Genomic DNA, 19,700 nt, shown 5'->3' with positions numbered 1-19,700 from the left:
CTAATTTGTATGGTTAAAGCTCATTTTTATTGTGTGAGAAGCAAATTGAGGAAAAAAACACCCAAAGTGCTGCGCACCACTGATTCATGCCTACACTGCAATCGTGCTGTAGAAACAATCGAACACAAATACAGAGACTGCCCTCGTGTAGCACATGCGTGGAACCACCTGCAACGTAGACTAACAGACATCATTCCTGGGAGACGTTGTCTATCCATTGAGGATCTGCTGCGCCCAGCATTGAACCAAATTCCGCACTTAAGGCGAGTCAAACTTCTGAAGCTGTTTATCGCCTACATCAATTTTGTTAATGATGCCAACGATAGAATAGATGTACAAGCGCTAGATTTCCGTCTCTCTTGTGAAATTTGAAAAACTATTATGTAATTATTTTTAAACTCCTACGACTTAATAAACGTTTTAATAAAAAAAAAAACCGGTGTAGATATGTACTGTCTGAAGCAACCATGGCCTCAAGGACCTGGGTCAAGTGGAAAGTGATTTCGCCTCTTGACCCACGTACCTATCTCCGGTATCAACCTATGTGTCCATCTACCCTTAATGGAACTGTCCCACGCACGCTTCCATTTGACCATTGATGTCATCCTAACAGTCCTACGGATGCCTCTCGTGCCGCGCACTTCGAAGCACTCTATGTCTTCACCGATAACGATGTCAATAGGCATCATACCGGTGATGCCGCAAAGTGCATCGTGCGACACGGTACGGTACGCGCTCGCAACTCTTAGGCACATGAGCCTATACGTACTTTTTAACCTCGTTCTGTAGCAGTTAATACGCAGGGTCGTGCCCCAAGCTGGCTCCCCATACCTCAGTATGGGCAGAGCGACACTAGCCAGAAGCTCGTGCTTGCTGGCATAAACCGCAGCGCTATTGGAAATTATCCGGGACAATGCCACTATAGCTGTGGAGGCACGCTTGCAGGCGTAATTGACGTGGCTACCAAAGGTGAGCTTATCGTCGATCATTACCCCCAAGAGTTTGATGGAGCGTTCAGAGTCAACCGTGCAGTTGCCTGTCCTTATCACCGCTTATTGCTCCGACTTTCGGTTGTTAACAATAACCACCTCAGTCTTGTGGTGAGCCAGTTCTAATTTCCTGGAACTCATCCACTCCTCCACAATTGCGATCGAATGGGCTGCAGACAACTCCACCTCTTCGATCGATTCGCTGTAGACCTCCAGCGTAATATCGTCAGCGAAGCCGACGATTACCACGCCCACCGGGAACTTCAACCTCGAGACACCGTTGTACATGACTTTCCATAACACCGGACTCAGTATGGAACCCCTGAGGTTATGTCAACGTACTTCCACCCCGCTCCCGTGTCGTATACCAGTACTCGATTCTGAAAGTAGCTTCCGAGAATCTTGTACAGGTACTCGGGAATTCCAAGACGCAGCAGCGCATCTGCAATAGCTGCCCAATTGGCACTATTGAATGCATTCCTCACGTCGAGAGTCACTACTGCTAAAAACCTCCTCTTACGCTGGATAGCTATCTCCGCGGATTTGGTAACCAACAAGATAGCGTCTACGGTCGACTTACCCTTTCGGAAGCCAAACTGGTTACTCGATAGACCATCCGCACCCTCCGTGCGTATCAACAACCTGTTAAGGATGATCTTCTCGAGCACCTTCCCCGCCGTATCAAGCAGGCATATTGGTCTATATGCCGACGGATCCCCCGGTGGTTTTCCTGCCTTTGGCAATAGGACCAAGTTTTTCCTTTTCCATGCTTCAGGGCAGACTCCCTTGTCTAGGCATCTCTGCATGACAGATCTGAGCATCTCGGGAGCCTCAGCAATGGCCGCTTTGATTGCCAGGCTCGGAATACCATCCGATCCTGGCGCCTTACCTACACTAAGGGACTGTGCAATCTCCATAAAAAAGGAAATAAAAAAATAATATTTATCAAATTCTCACGCGATTCCTAACTGTGGGATGAGTGTTTACCGGCGCCGTTGAAAGCGCAGCGCGCGCTCGGTAATATGGCAGGTCGGATCATTATTTGATCGGAAAATCGTGCAGTTCGGTAGACATTACCACCAGCCGTAGGAAGCGGATGAAAGGGACCTATCACACAATAATGCCTTGACCTTTGCTCGAAAAGAGTTATGAATGCCGGCACTAGCTGGCTAGATGAGGCGAAATGGATTTGCTGATGGGATAGACGTAGAAATTACTTTACTCGCTTTTATTGCACATTTCATTTTTAGTTTCACCATTCTTTTAAATATCACGTGAAATAAGAGCTTTAAACATCAATTTTGCCAGAATATTACAGGTGTGCAAACTAGTATACTGTTCAGTGGCCTGCTGGCTTTTCCTCGGTTGTACCTATGAAATTCTGAATAAAAAAAATAGAAATGAGAATTTGGACCAAATATCCTCACAATGAACCCCCTACGTACCTCCTTCACGAAATTTGCAGCGTCTATCGCCGCCTCGACACCGTTGAATATTATCTTAGCTTTGTCCCATGCCGAATGTTTGCCACCTTTTTTGGGAAGTGCACTGCGCTGGTTGTCTTCCGCTGACTGCTGTCCGTCATTGCTGGCTGGTTCGGCTTGATCGTAGGATGATTGCTGCATGGAGCCACAACCACACGAACAGCACATGGCCGGGCAACACTGTGGAAAACTTGAGGTCAGGCGAATTGTCACCATAATGCACAAGGTGAAACAGGCTAACTGTAGGCACTTCATGGTTGCAGTTGTTCGAAAACTGGAAACGACGGTCTGTGCATATTTGAACTAAATAGGCAACAAGAGCATAAAATGTCTGCAGTCTGGTTGCAATTAGCAGACGCAAACAATCGTTAGATCCAATCAGTATGTAGGTTTGATGTTTAATGATTTCTTGTCTTAATAGTGTTTTTCAACGGGCTCGTAATTTTTGTTCTAAGCAACAAGCTTATCCAACTAACTTCTTTGGTCTGTGGCACCAGTTATATTTTCCTTGACAATGCCTTCTCTGTCAGTGTTTCCAACGCGTTTTACCATAAAAATCCTCTCGGACTTATTCACCGTAGCCACCCTAACACTTCCAAGGACGCCTGATTCAAACAATTAATGGACCATGTGATTCAAAATCTTTGCAACAGTGTACGATTACTGGAAAAAGATTCCATATTCGCTTATTGAAGTCAGTTGGGGAATCCGCTTTGAAAAACAGGTTACAACTTCTAAAAAAAGTTTCATAAGAATCTTTTGATTTTATTCCAAATAATATTCCGTGAAATCTCATTTTATCTTTATTTCTACTTGATTTGATTTAAAACGGTTGCATAGTATAAAAAAGCTCAATCCCGTACTGCAAACTGTTTCAATAAAATTGCTACTAGAATTACTAGAACTACAACTTCCTTTTTTTTCGATACAAGTCCAACAAAATGTCGCGTTATTCATCCCTATTCATACCATTTTGGTAAATTTTTATATAGGGACTATATTAGAACCACAAATCATGTTACCAATATGCGATCATAAGCAGTGGTGCTATGATATCCGGATATGGTTCTGGGGATATTGACAACTGTAAGGGCAGCTCCAAAGTCCTTGAGGAAGCCTCCGGAAGCATCTAAATGGATTCTTTCCAAAACTTACCAACTATACCCAGTAAACCACATATCGTATAACAAACAGCAAATAAAGTCGCATTTGCGTCCATCAAAAATCTAAATCGCATTTCATATCAAACTTGGTCAGATTATTGTCTAACATTGTTGTATTGAATGCATCGTATACGATAATTTATACCGTAGTGAAAATCAATCGTAGGGTAAAATGCCTAATAGTGGACCCCCTAGTAGCGATATTTTGCTCTTTTTGTCATAAGGAGTAGAAATTTTCAACACATTAATTCTGCTCCACATCTAATACCAAGTTCTGCATCTCCTCTTCACGATACATACATAAAACACTCAAATACACGACTTTATTCGTTGAAATTAACATTTTTAAGTCTGACTGAATTCGCCCTATAGTAGACCTCCTAAGGGTCCATAATAGGAATTTGCTTCCCTATGGTCGACACTTCATTTGATTTTTATGTTCCGTTTCGGGACGTTCTTCTTCCCTATTATGGACCCCCCAAAATATTCCTATAATAGAAACTCTCGTGTTTATTTTTTATAAAATTGTAAAAAATCATTAAATTTTTCTTTCCATAGCATTTCCAATGCATGTAATCAAATCATAGGACTGTAAGGTAGGTTCTCCCGATGGAATTTCATAGCAAAATGTTTACATTGAGCTGTAATAATGCAAAAATGGCTGGAGAGTCCACTATTGGTTGGGGGTCCACTATTGGGCACTTTACCCTAATTGTGTAAATAAAAACTCGTAATGACTTATATTCCTTGCCATATCCTATATAAGTGCGAATGAATGTCTACGTGAATCGTAATACAATCGAAACCACTTCAGTCCAAATGACTTGTAGACGTTTCAAGCAGTTATGAAGATATAAATATTGTGTAGTTTATGTTGAACAAAAATCCATTTCACTTCAAGATGTGCAGTATGGTGCAGTGGTAGAGTATCCGCCTGCAAATCTAAGGATCGCATGTTCGAGACTTGGTGCTGATAACATTTTTTTTTTATTTTATATATTTTAATGTTTAATCGTAATAATGTTCTTTTGTTGTCGGGAAAAATCGTAAAATAAAACTCGTATGCACCTATATCGCCTCCACTTTGGTACGTATATAGCCAATCTGTGCATTATATACGATTATGTTGGTTCTTATATAATAACCTATATCAAGAGTTATAGGTACCAAAATGTTGACTGGGTAGCGAAATGGGAGAAGGGTCATTTGGCCGAAATCCATTCGGCCGAAAGCCATTTGGCCGAATGCCACTAGGCCGAACAGGCCATTAGGTCAAAACCCATCTGGCGAAAGTCATTTGACGGAAAGGGTCATTTGGCCGAAAGGGTAATTACGCCGAAAAGGTAATTTGAAAGGGTCTGTAGAAATTTGAACTAGATTGGCTCGGTGTTTGACAACGATTTTACCTCGGCGAAAAAGATACAGTCTTGTTCGTTTGGAGATCTGAATTTGACTGACTGGACTGGCTATCTTATAATCATTTATAGAATACGCACAGTGCCCGATCGGTAATCAACACGAATCAATTTCGGCAGAGAAAACTCATAATGGTATATATTAAACTGTTATACGATCCGACCGTTCGGTTAGGGTGTACAATTAACAACAATTTTGAACGGCCGGCCTCAGATGAAAAGTGTGATTTTCAATACTTATAAGTATTGCACAGTATTGCAGTACATTTCATATATGAACTATTACTATACTCTAATAGGCTACCATTCAATACAATAGAATAATTCACTAGTTTTTATACTTCATTATAGTTGTTGTGTTCGGCGGTCGTCGTTATCTGCTTAGTATGGTGACGGCTTCGTCGGATGAACCATGTGACAAGTCGGTTCTACCACGTGATTCTTCGGCTTGCTAACACCGACTCGTCCTTCGCAAGGTGATGATGGCTTCGAGGGGGCAACGGCGGGTTGATTTGATCGTCCGGAATCGGCTTATTGACATCGGCCCATTGTTCTCAGCTGCAATGTAGGATGGTTTATCCTTCACGGTGCTCCGGTAGACCGTTATTATTAAATAAAAATGTCCATCAAAACCAAGTACAGGGTTCGATTCCCGAGCAACACAAGTCAGACAAAAATAGTTGCAGCAACTTTATTGTGACCAAATCTGGTCACATATGAGTTGCAGTAGCCTATGTGATACATGTGTGTTGCTAGGGTTCCTGTGGTAATTCTGCACTACCGGATCAATTTAAAAAAAAAAATCCCCAGAAAGAATCTCGAGAAATCTTGATTTGAAGCTTTTAATTAGGAAATTTGAAAATAATCTATATTTTAATTCAATAATATCCTCAAAATACCTTCAAAGACGTCCAAAAAGTGGTCCAAGTTGTTTTCAACCAGTTTGCATTTGGTGATATTTTTGGATTCTTATATGGATTCTTTTGAAATTTCTTAACTGAAAACTTCAAATCAAGATTTCTCGGGTTTCCTCCTAGGGATTTAAAAAAAAATGGTCCAGAGGTGCAGAAGTACCACAGGAATCGAGCCCTGTACTTGGTTTTGATGGATATTTTTATTTTATAATAACGGTCAACCGGGGCACCGTGTCCTTGGCTACGAATTATTCACCGGCGTGGCAAATCGGCATATGGAACATGGGTTCATTGATGATAGTGGTAGTGTCGTTTCACCTCGGAGCGAGAAATTGATGTAGTATCCAACAAGAAAAAGGTGTAAACCGGAACAACTCACCGTCGAACCTAATTTGATGTACCCGGTGGTATCCTGGAGCTTGTTTTGTGGTCCTGGTGAGTGTTCGCACAGTTGACTTTCAGATGGGTCAGGTCATCCGAGGTCGGAGTTTCAGATGGGTTTGGTAGGGCGAGGTCAGTTCATCGCGATCGTCAAGTGTGATCAGATGACCACCAAGGCCAGTCTCGGTGTATGGAAGCAGTTGAGCGACATGGAACGAGAGGAAGCATTAGCATTGCATCTAAGAGAAGGACGGCACATTACAGAAAACAGGTCGTTGGAGCGCTATGAGGCTTGAGAACATTACGTGGTTGCGAGAACATTGTTTTCATCAGCGTTCGCTGACTGTTGGACGGGAAGTACGCAAACCTTGCAGTTTTCACACTACGCGGACATTCCCATCGTCGCCGTGGAAAAGTCGGATCACACGACCAAGGCATCACCGAATGGGTGGCAGTTCTTCTTTTTTTATTGTTTATTTATTAGGCTCATTTGCTTAATGGAAAACTCTACGGAGCCGATAATCAAGACAAAATAAATATTCTAACAACTTATAAGCCTAGTTAATAATACTTGGTAGGGTTTGGGTCACCGTGAACTTTTATATCGTTAATTTGTTGATATTTTTCGGTGAAAACTAAACACACACTTTGCATAATTTTGCATAACGTTTCGGCCTACTGCTTTTCAGCCATAATCAGATTTGCAATTAATCAAACGTTCACCACCAGTGTGCTTTTCAATACTAGTTAATAATAGGATTTACGCGCACACTTCTTTTTAGGGCGAGAGCCTGAAGCCGAACCAGATCTAGACCGTGAAGCCGCAAATTGAATTCGCCGCTGAGTTGCCTCCTGAATTGCTCTGGCTACCTCCTCCAATTTCTCTATGTTTTCTTTCTGTTGTTGCTCAACAGAATCTGGTCCGGTATCATCATCGATTGGTAGAACTTCTTCTGCTTCCGTTTGATCAATGACATCCTCTTCGATCAAATATACCGCCGGAAATAAGTATAAAGACAAGCATGATTTTCATACATTTTCATCATGATTGAGGATCAATATCTCGATTCGTAGCGATTCGATTTGGCTGAAATTTTACTAGGCACCTGTTTTTAACTTGAACTTTCGATCTTTGAGTAAATTTTATACATCTCTGTTGATTTTGACCTCAAAATCTGGAAATAATTATAAAGACACCACTTTTTTATATGGAGCTCCATACAACGGAACTGTCTTTATAATTATTTCCAACAGAAACGCGTATAACCAAAATATATGCATAAATGTAACTATCATTGAATAAAAATTCAAGTCATTTTAGGCTTGTTGGCAAAAAATCAGCCCGATCGAATCGCTAAGAATCGAGATATTGACTTCCCTATATGGCCATTTTGTATGGAAACCGAGCATGTCTTTATACTTATTTCCACCAGTTTGAAGTAATAAAAAAAGATAAACTAGCAGCACTGCATCAGTTTGACAGGTATTCTGGCCAACTATTATCATGTGTAATTGTAAACGATTTGAATAAACAACAAGGGAGATATGGAGTTAGATAACTTTTTGGTCATTTTGCTAAAAATAATTGGATTTCCGCAACTAGTTTTTCATTACCATATATACGTTCAATCAGGTGAACATTATACCATTTCGATAAGGGGCCATCCACAAATTACGTCACGCTCCTAGGGGGGAGGGGGGATTTCGAGCAGCGTGACGACTCATACAAAAATTTTAGAGGTATAATACAAAAAGTGCGACGAAGGGGGGAGGGGGGTCGGAAATTGCCAATTTTCGCGTGACGTACTTTATGGATCTTTCCTAACCTATTGTATAGAGTACTTTATGGTACAGAACACCAATCCGGTTGGTTTTTCAAGAAGTCAAAACCATTACTTGAATAATTTTTGGGACTGTGGGGTAAAAGTACGCAGGAACCGGTGGGGCAAGAGTACGCATATGAATCTTCAAGTTATGATGTCAAACCCGTATCTCCGGCCAAAATAAGACTTCTTTCAAAGCGTAAAGATCCACAATTAAGAAAAAAGGGTCAGAATTCAAAATTATCACAAGTTTTTAGGATAAGTTGAAGTAATTCGGTGTTAGAAAGACCTTAGCGAACAAAGCACTGAAGCGAAATAATGAAATTGGTTTAAAACTTGTTGTACACCTAATCATAGTACGAAAACACAATTTCATCTAAATGATACTTTCATTTAATCAAAAGAAACATTCATAAATTACGCAACGTTTAGCTGGGAGGGGTTGCGAAATGTGTGGAGATCCATATATTTTTTAGATGATTCATACAAACAGTGTAAGATAGGGGGGAGGGGTGATGAAATAGCCAAATTTTACGTTACGCGATTGGTGGACCTTCTTTAAAGAAAATGCCTTTGTATACGCCACGCGAAACCTGATATATATTTTTACCTCTGTAGTTTTTTGTATATATAAAAAAACAATGGTTTTTCGTATGAAAGTGCACATTTTTAGGACCCCCTCCCACTTAAGGAGTTACGTAATTTTTAAACATTCCCTAATATATGCTCATTAAACATCAATTAAATGTTATTAACTCTTATGTGTGTTAATATATACTTAAAGCACATGATTGGATAAATGCGTACTCTTACCCCACCCGATGCGCACTTTTACCCCACCGGTGGGGTAAGAGTGCGTTTTTCACTTGTCTTGTAATAAGGGTTCTACTAAAACGAATCTCAATAATTTCACAGTCCGAGTTCTGCCCCGGTCGAGTATAGACGCTTACTGGCAATTAATTAAACCAACTACCGCGATCGCGAAAGTATCATATTACCCCCGACCGAGACCGTGAAAGTGTCGAATCACCAATTACTAGTGCCGTCGACCGAAGCGTAAACAACATACATAGGGCTCTGAACTTGAATAAACCCTGCGCCACCGGCGACACCAACTTGCCGGATGAGTGCATCCAATTTCCCCCGACTGGGGGAAACCTCTGGGGAAACCCCAGAGAAATGATAATGGTGATGGAAAGGATGGAAGAGGATAAAAATTTCCACGGAGTGTCCCTGATACTTGTGGAAAACAATCCAAAGTTACTGTGGAAGCGGAACCAGCGCAAAGAAAACGAAGGATGAAAAATTCTAGTGACGGTGAGGAACGAACACCAGGCAAAAACCTGGCTAAAATTGAAAAATTGTGTGACGAAATTACCGTCAAAGTGTACGAGCACAAAACTTTAAATTCGAGCAAAGTAGTGATAGTCTGCCGAGACTTGAAGGAAGTGAGTGACGACGAGCTTCTGGAAAACCTATCCTCCCAAAGAGTTACGGAAGTCAAACAGTTGATGAAAATGCGCGACAATGTTAAAACTCCGATGGGAGTTTTCGTACTTACGCTTAAAGGAAAAACACCCCCCAAAGAAGTTAAAATTGGATACACTGTGCTGGAAACAAGACCATGGTATCCAAATCCGATGCGTTGCTTCAAGTGCCTAAAGTTTGGACACATTGGAAGAAACTGTTCAAGTGAGAAAAAGTGCGGGAAATGTGGAAATAACTATCATGAAGAATGTGAAAACCGAGAAAAGTGTATAAATTAGGAAACGAGCACGGAGCGTTCTTTAATGGATGCCCCGTCTTAAAAAGAGAGAAGGAAATAATAAAAATCAAAGTGGATAAAAACTTGTCTTTCTGGGAAGCCAGAAAAATGATAGAAGATCAAAGCTCGAATACTTACGCCGACCAAGTGAAACAACTAAACAAAGAAAAGAAAACCCTTGAAGAAAAGATCAGAGCTGACATCAAAAATCAGTTCGAAGTGAAGCTGAAGGAATACAAAGAAGAAATCAAAAAAGTCACAAATGAAAACGAGAAAAAGATGGAATCCATGGAGGGAAAAATACAAAGCACTGAACCACAAATTCGAACATCTGGTATCAGTCTACAAAGAGGAGAAAACAAGAAGAAAAGCAGCCGAGAACGAACTTGAAAGTCTGAAAAAAGACAACAGTAAACTACAAGCAACATTAAATTTGTACGCACCCTCCCATAGCGGACAGAAGAACCCAACTAAGCACACAAGAAGTCAAGAGAAGCAGCCAAGTTCACCTCCAAGGAAAAAAGGAAACAAAATGAAAGCAGTTACCGAAGAAGTAGGATATATTTCCACAGACCCAGAAAATAACTCAGATGACGGAAACGAGAAAATGAAATCCTAGAAAATAATAGCAAAACCAAAAAGCATTACAAAATAGCACAAACAACACAAGACCACTCAAGTACAATCAGCAATGAACACCATATAATTTCATGGAATGTAAGAGGCTTAAGAGGAAGAAGGCCTGACCTCAACATCCTTGCAAGCACTTACAATACAATAGCTATTTGCCTTCAAGAAACTATGTGCCAAAACGACAACCAATCAGAAATCAGAGGATATTCAACATACCATCGTCCAAGAACAAACGGAGCAAGAGCAGCAGGCGGTGTAATAATCGCAGTAAAAAACGACATCGATAGTCAAATCATAGATATTGATACAGATCTAGAAGCAATTGCAGTTAACATCGGAGCACCACTAAACGCAAACTTACTAAACGTATACCTCCCTCCGGGGGAACAGATCACAAAAGAGGATATTATGGCTTTAATAGAACAAATTCCTGAACCTTTCATCCTGGTAGGTGACATAAATGCCCATCATCCCTTATGGGGATCGGAACATATCAGCACTAGAGGTACAACAATAGAATCAATAATAAACGAAAAGAACCTGGTAGTTCTGAACAACGGTGAGAAAACCTACATAAACAGCGGCACAGGAATCGGATCTTGCATCGACATTTGCCTCTGCTCTAATCAACTAGCGGGAATACTGGAACTTACCGTCTGTGAGGATTCACTCGGAAGTGATCATATTCCACTAATTATGTCGACACCGTCAAAATCGCCAGCAAGTGATCGTATTCCAAGATTGAAAATAGAAGCTGCGGATTGGGAAAAATTCCAAAATAACATTAACATTGAGACGAAAAATGATGTCATCGATCAAGTAGAAGAAATAACTAAACAAATAATAATAGCAGCAGAACAATCAATTCCAAAAACTAAACCAACAACTTCTGGAAAACGTGCCATGGTGGAGCAAAGAAGTAGCCACAGCTGTAAAAACTAGAAGAAAAGCTCTACGTAAACTTAAAAATAACAAGAACAAACCTCCAAGCCCGCAACTAATATATACGAATATCAAGACGCCAATGACAGAGCACAAAAATCATCACAGAAGCAAAACCAGCTCTTGGAAAGAATTTGTCCTAAAATTCAACGTTCATACTCCGGCCAAAAAGATGTGGAACAATTTTAGGAAAATCCAGGGAAAATACCAATCATTAGCTATCAGAGAAATCAACTTTAACGGCCAACGCATGAACACAAATATTGAAATAGCAAACAGCCTAGCCGACCACTTTGGAAAAATATCAAGCGATAAAGAGTACAATCAAAACTTTATACCATTGAAGAACAGGATCGAGCAAACACCTCTCGAAATAAGAAATGAGGATACAGCAGAGTACAACGCCCCATTCTCCAAAAACGAACTAGCAGAGGCAATGGAAGGATTAAAAGGGTCATCTCCTGGTCCAGACAACATACGCTATGCCATGATCACTAATTTGCCAGTAGAATATAAGAACCTCTTGCTGAAAACATACAACTGGTTGTGGAATGAATCCATGTATCCAGTTAGTTGGACCAAATCATTCGTAGTACCTATTTACAAAGGAAAAGGGGAAAGAAACAACCCTGGAAACTATAGACCTATTTACCTAAACAGTTGTCTTGGAAAGATCATGGAAAGAATGATCAACAACAGGCTAATGTTCATCTTAGAAGAAAAATCTAATCAATCAACACCAGTATGCCTTTAGCAAAGGTAGATCTACTACCGATTATCTGGGTCATTTTGACAACATCGTGAGAGAAGCAATGCATAAAAAGCGGCTAACACAAGCAGTTTTTTTGGATATTAAAAAAGCCTACGACACAACCTGGCGCAGATTAGTTCTGAATAGAATAAGCAAATGAAAAATAGGAGGAAACCTCATCAAATATCTTCAACAAATGCTGATGAAAAGGAGCTTCAAAGTTAAGGTAAACGGCACATACTCCCGCGACACGCTAATGGAAAATGGTTTGTGTCAAGGATCAGTTATAAGCGTGACCCTGTTCTTGATAGCTATAGACACCATATGCTCAGACCTACCACCAAACGTCCAAGTCTTACTTTATGCAGATGACGTAGCTTTGATCTCCAGCGACAGTAACCAGAAGAAAATAGCTAAAAACCTGCAACTTGCTTTGAAAACAATTGAAGCTTGGGAAACCCACACAGGATTCAAGATCTCAGCCGAAAAATGTGCAACCGTAGTATTCAAAAAGCGAGATCAAAAAGCAAGCCAACGTAAACCTTATATTAAACAACGACATAATACCGTACAAGCTCAGTCATAAATGTCTTGGAGTAACACTAGACCACCATCTAACATTCAAAATACACATCGAAGAAATAAAGGCAGCATGCCAGCAAAGAATACAGTTTTACGTTGCACAACCACCAAACAATGGGGTGCAGACCGGCAAACTTTATCAAAATATACAAATCAGCTGTACTAGAGAAAATGCTGTACGGCGCGCCAATCATCTCCTCAACCTGTGAATCTACAATGAAGCAGCTAGAGAGCATACATAACCAAGGACTGCGAATAATAACAGGAGCTTTTCAAACCAGCCCAATAGAAAGCCTACAAGCCGAATCGGGTATACCAAGTCTTAGAAGTTTCTTCAGTCAAAGACTCGCTATCTTCGCAACAAAGCAAACAAACAATGAACAGGCTTTAACAAATAGTGCAACAGACGAAGAGAATAACAACAGCTCAGGAGAATTGTGAGCCCAAGGCCCAGCATCAGAGCCAAACAATATCAGAACAAGAAGCAAGAATATTATCGAAAATATTGGAATTCCTCTACCACCAAGCAAATCCCTAAATATACCAAAAACTCCGCCATGGACAAGAAAAGACATTCTAATAGACAAAACAATGATGTCCGCTAGTAGAAACGGGAAAAACCCAAATGAACTTAAAAAACTGTTTGCTGAAAGAATCCACACCAAATATAAGTACTGCAAGCTGATATACACGGACGGATCAAAAAACGACTCTAAAACGGGATACAGCATAGTAACCGACGAAGGAATCATACGCAAGCGAACCCATAGTCTACTCAGTATTTATAGTGTGGAGAGCCTTGCAATAATAGAGGCCCTAAACTGGATTTCAAACCAGGAAAGAGTAGGCGCATATATTATTTGCACCGACTCTTTAAGTGTTGTCACATCACTAGAAAAGAAGAAAATCAGAACCAGCTTGAAAGACGAGATAGTTCATCTGTACACCAACATAGGGAAGAAAGGTACATCGGTAACATTCATGTGGGTCCCTAGTCACATAGGCATCCCAGGAAATGAGAAAGCGGACAAAGAAGCAAAGAGTGCGCTAGAGATGAGCACAATTACGCGGAAAACAGTTGATCACCGCGAAATAAAAACCATCATTAAAAATAGTATGACTAAAGAATGGGAATCCGAATGGAATTCAACACCCCACAACAAACTTAGAGAGATAAAAAACACTACCAAACCATTCAAAGAGGCGCTAACAGGAAATCGCAAAGAAGATGTCATACTCAGCAGACTACGAATAGGCCACACCCGGCTAACACATGCATACTTACTGGAAAAGGAAGACCCACCAAAGTGCGTAAAATGTAACCACCCACTCACCATTAAACACATTATCGTTCAGTGCCCTGGATACGACGACGCAAGAAGGAAAATCGGACTCCAACCAAACATGAGGGAAGCATTAGCCGACGACAACAGTCAAGCAAAAAGAGTACTGGAGTTCTTTAAAGAAATATCGCTGATCGACGCGATTTGACCCCAAAGTGAAACCTTGAAGAAGAAGATGGAAACACCTTGATGAAGATGAAATCGCTGCAATAACTCTCAAGGAGAAAACGAACGATGCCATACAACGTAGTAATTTAGGCAGTGTCAATAAACTCTGTAAACTCTTGACAGACTCGAATAAAATTTTAAAGAGTCTATAATAAACAAAAAAAAAAAAAAATCAATAATTTCAATATTTTTTCCACTGGGTAACATAAAGGAAGAGTATATAAATCATCGACACTGATTTGATATGCAGAAGCTTGCTCCATAAAGGCCACATGATCGATTGAAAACTAAGTGCGTACTCTTGCCCCACTCTACTCTAATATGTTTTGGGCACTATTAAACAAAAGCTCAAATTACCATCCAATACAAGCTACGTGTTCTCATTCTTTCTTGACATACATTCTATGTTATGAGCAGTCATCAATATGCCACCCGAGTAGAAAAGGCATAAGGTACACCGGGGCAAGTTGAAATGCGGGGTAAGTTGAAACGGGAGCTGCAATTTGGATCGGAAATGACCGAATGCCCTGATTATTTTTTACAACAAACTACTCGCCTGAACGCACCTTCTGACTGCCATTCCCAGAAAATTGCAGCTACAAAAAGCAATCCCTGCCTATGTTTATTTTTCGCCCTTTGCAAAATTTTAACCAACTTTTTGACGTGCCAATAAAACAGCTCTCAAAATGATATTTGGAAGATTGTTTTCATCAAATTTTCACGGTAGGTAATCATTCAATGTTGAACAAACATAATGATTATGAAAAATCGATGAGAGATCCGTTTTAATTTTTGTATTCCGATCGTTTGAAATTGCTCCGCAATTCAAACCCATCGGGGCAAATAGAAATATGTGGTGCGGGGCAAGTTGAAACAACGATTCAAAACGTCACCCTCGCAATTTTTTTTTCAAAAATTCAATATGGTCCGTAAATACATACAACATAAATTTATGAAAAGGTCCAAACTGCTGAAAATAAATTTAATAAGTTTCCGCCCATCCCGTCATGAGTGCAACCCTCCTACAATCTCGACTAAAGAATAAAATGAAAAGGGGTCAGGTTTAAACTACATGGTCTAGTTTTGTGATTCTTAATCTTCTTTTCCTCGTAGTGAGCACTGGCTCTCCAAAAATAAAACAACTTCACTTCATCAGCCCCCTCTTTCTCCAATCGAGGAGTTTATGAGAAATACGCTGGTTAATTACTGTGAATTTATTAAGAATTTAAGAATTGATATGACACAATTAAATTGACCATATTTATGTTTATTTTTTGAGTGAAAGAGTATCAATATCTGGAATGTGACTTTTATGCGAGTAAATATTAAAATGAGGCAACACAATTTGGGATTTGATTTTAAAGTTTTTAGATCAAAGCCTACTATTTTATCAGTTTTTCTTAAACAGGCGACAATTATGAGCTAATTCCAAGAAAAAAAAAATAAAAAAATTACATTGGACTCTTTGCGAATTTAGTCACCTTTACAACCTCGTGCATCTCGAGTCTCACTTAGAACATATATTGTGATTTTAATACGGAAAAATTAGCTTATGTCTGTATGTAGCGCAGTGTTTCAACTTGCCCCGATACACGGGGCAAGTTGAAACGATGCATATAAAAAAGTAATTTCAGTATACAAAATATTTATGAAAAAGTTTGGTGAGGTTGCTTATTTTGTATGTATAATCTTTGGCCCGAACTAGCAAACACCGCAAGCGGATTCAAAATTTATCAAAAGGCGATTTTTTAATAGCACTTCAAAGTTCAACTTTGAAAAAACCGTTTCAACTTGCCCCGGTGTACCTTATGTTGTTTTCAAAACATATGTCGCATGGATAGCCAACTCGAAAGTGATTGGTTAAGATGGAATTCGTTATGTACATACACGCACCTCCCATAATTATAATATAGTGTAGAAATATGATAATTGTGTAGAGTTTAAGTTTCAATTGTACAAATCTCAAATCTGAAATATAGTTCAATAGCAACAGTCAAACTGGCTAGTTATTGTATATCACTTCACTGCTTTCCTGATATACCAAGTACCAAGTAACGACATATTATATTACGAAGACGACCTCCAACTTTCAGAATTCCTTCGTTTAAGGTCGGCGCCAGTGTTTTTAATCTGGAGTTGGGCTTTACTTCTTCGGCTTGAATGTCGTCTTTCAACGACTCCCCTTGGGTTAGGCGAACCAAGACCTTCAGCGCTGCCTTGCGTTTATAGGTTTGGAGAGAACCGGTTCTTCGTTCGATGGGATTTCTTTGCCTACAGTTGTGACTAAATCTTAGAAGATACACCACCAGTGATATGAGACCAGCATAGGACGAGTGAAGACTGAAGATAGCATTTGGAGTTTGAAATTGAATTGGAAGAGATACGGCTCGTTCTTCCAGCTCTTCGGCGAGAAAAGCTTCAGGGGTTGGCCGAACGAGCGGTGGCCAGAATCTGTTCGGTTGGCTGAGCCACGGTGGTCCATTCCACCAGACGGTGCAATCCTTCAGTTCCGTTGCCAGCATACCATGAGATATTATATCCGCTGGATTCTCGTTCCCAGGCACGTGGACCTAAAGTCTACCATCTGTTTGGTGCTTTATTTCAGACACCCTATTTGCCACGAACGTCTTCCAGCGAGAAGGTGGGGCCGATATCCAATGGAGGACAATCATTGAATCAGACGAATTAATGATTTGAGTGGAGATATATCAGCTTCCACACTGATATTCTTCCCTCCCTTTCCATACGGGAGTTTGGCAGAAGAAAGGTCGTGCGATATGTGCCAACACAAATATAGCCATCCGCTCGCTTTCAAATCGACTTCTATAAAAACATTCTTCATGCCAGCCGTATCCTAACGGAACTATCAATTCTATACTGTCGCCTCTAATTCTATCATGAACATGTACGTCTAAGTTTGAAAGATGATATTAGCATTTCCATATCACTTCATTTGGAGTTGCATCCTGGACTCTTTGAAACAAACGACTGAAAAGCAACGCCGAGCAAAGTTCTAGTCGCGTTAGACAAACCTTTTTCTGTTTCTTGCTGTTCCCCAAAGGCGCAAGTTTTGATTTGGAGGTAAGTAGTCGGACAGATGGAGGCGGAGGCGACACAAAAACCGTGGAATTCGATATTAGACCAGTTGCCGATGGGAACATCCCAGCGAGGAACGACGATTGTTTCGATTGTCGATAGCTCGGATCGCAACTGCAACCAGTGTTGCTGAAGCTCGGCTTCTAGTGGCTCGTCCCATGAACGATTATTCCAGAGTTCCTGTACGAACAGTTTGGCAACTGCTATTACGGGTCCAATAAACCCCAACGGATTTAACAGGCTGGAAGTATCGGATACTACCTGTCGTTTCGCTATACTAATATCAGTTTTCCATATTGGAACGTGAAATCCGAAGCCATCGGACGCTGGTTCCGAGATTCTTGATGGAAGCTCCCGGATCCAGGCCTAGCACGGTGCGCTCATCTCGAAGTGACTCCGGAATGGCACCAAGTATGGCTGGAGAATTGGATGACCACTTGCGCAGTGGAAACCCAGCAGAACTTCAGTTGAAGGGCTGAATGCATAGGTTCTTTCCATTTTCGATGGAGTTGCTACCGGGTATGAGGTCATCCATCCATCCATCCAGAAGTCTTCTCCAACGGCTTCTGCAGCTAACGGGTATTCACGATGACCTAGCTTCGAGAGCTCCTGCAGGCACCGTGTCGCCAAATACGGTGCAGCTGAAGTTCCGTAAGTCACCGCCGTGAGCTCGAAGGTACGGATCAGCTCCGACGGGTCGTTTCTCCAGAGAATTCGCTGATGACATTGGTCCGATGGATGTATCTGGATCTGGCGGCACATTTTCTCAATGTCCGCAATTATAACGTACTGATGAGTACACCACCGAATGATTAAGGAGAATAGATCACCTTGCACGCCTGGACCTATACCACCAGTGCGTTATTTAGAGAGATATTGATGTCTGTTACGCATGACGCGTCGAAAAGTACGCGAAGCTTGGTGGTCACGCTGTCTGGGCGTTCGATGCAGTGATGTGGAAGGTAATACGAGCGATGCACAGTAGGTTGGGTGGCATCAGTAACTTCCTTAATGTGACCCAAAAGTTCATATTCCTCGATGAAGGCCGAGTAGGCGGCCTTGAGCAGGGGTCGAGCTTGTAATCGACGTTCAACTGCGAGAAAGCGGCTCCTGGCTATTTTGTACGAATTTCCCATCAGAGATAGGACGGATGGCTTCTTTGAGAGCTGCACCACGAGCCGGCCAACTTTATTTCTTCTTGTGGTGGCGGCGGAGTGAGCTTCTCATGCCGATTCTTTTACCGACATTGTACTAGAAGATTGACATGATTCCAGCACCCAAAATCTGGACAGTTGTTCATCCAGATCTTGTGTACTACAGACGTTGAATATGCTAATAATTTCTGGATTTGGTCAGTAGGGTACCCAGTAGGGTATTCTGCAAAACAGGTCTTTCGGGACCCAGACGGATGAGTCCATCGAGAAGAAGATCGTAATAGGGGTCCACTCCTATAATTATGTCCACTGCTACTGGTTGGTTAAACTGTGGATCTGCTAAGACTACGTTAGAGGGCCAGCTCCATTCGGCCACAACGATACGATTCGATGGAAGCTCCTGTGTGATAGATTTTAACTTTAGTTGAGTACGGAAGCTGCAGCATGCGACTGAACGTATACTAAGAGGGAGTAGGTGGAAGCGACCGACGAGTGTCCGATCCCGCCGACGATGTGATTCTCCTTGATTCTTTGGACTTGTAAGCGTTGAGCGAAACCTTCGGACATAATGTTCAGCTGCGAAGCGGGATCGAGTAATGCTCTGGCCCACATGATATTCTTGGATGAATCGATGACCTTCGCGAGCCCCGTGCAATTTTGACGGAATACGGCGAACCGGTAGTAGTGCAGGATTGGTTGACGAGAGGTGTTGTCGAGGAAGTCTTACTTGCGTTTGACGACATGGCTGGAGCTATTGAAGCTTGAGAATGAGTTTGGGTTGTGGTGGGTTGGCTTGGGGTTTGTTTGAATGGTTGTGGTTGGGTAGGGTTGCGAATTGGAGCTTGATAGTGGAGCATGGTATGGTGCTTTTGATCACGAACAGCTTCTAACGACGAACAGCTTCTAACTTGGTGATCCGCGGATAGGCAGTTGATGCAGAGAGACCTCTTCTTCACGAAATCGTAGCGTTCAAAAATGGGTAGTTTGCGGTACGCATCACATTTGAACGGCGAATGGACGGTTAAGTTGCAGAAAACCGCATGGCTTTGAGGATGAACTGACGATGGTATGTACACTGTTGGTCTTGAATTTCTGCA

The 19,700-nt window shown here is 41.2% G+C and overlaps 1 protein-coding gene across 1 annotated transcript; it reads right to left on the bottom strand.

Annotated features, from left to right (window-relative positions):
• Positions 1–2,202: 2,202 nt before the first annotated feature.
• Positions 2,203–2,764, bottom strand: LOC134212670 (uncharacterized). Its single transcript, XM_062690759.1, has 2 exons — positions 2,435–2,764; positions 2,203–2,370 (listed from the first exon to the last, which is right to left on the bottom strand). Exons 1-2 carry the CDS (start codon positions 2,726–2,728, stop codon positions 2,329–2,331), a joined length of 336 nt encoding a protein of 111 aa, XP_062546743.1. The 5' UTR covers positions 2,729–2,764; the 3' UTR covers positions 2,203–2,328.
• Between the last annotated feature and the right edge of the window lie 16,936 nt (positions 2,765–19,700).

This window comes from Armigeres subalbatus, chromosome 1 (assembly GCF_024139115.2).
Source record: "Armigeres subalbatus isolate Guangzhou_Male chromosome 1, GZ_Asu_2, whole genome shotgun sequence".
NCBI classification, from domain to species: Eukaryota; Metazoa; Arthropoda; class Insecta; order Diptera; family Culicidae; genus Armigeres; species Armigeres subalbatus.
This window is presented reverse-complemented; position numbering and strand designations above follow the sequence as displayed.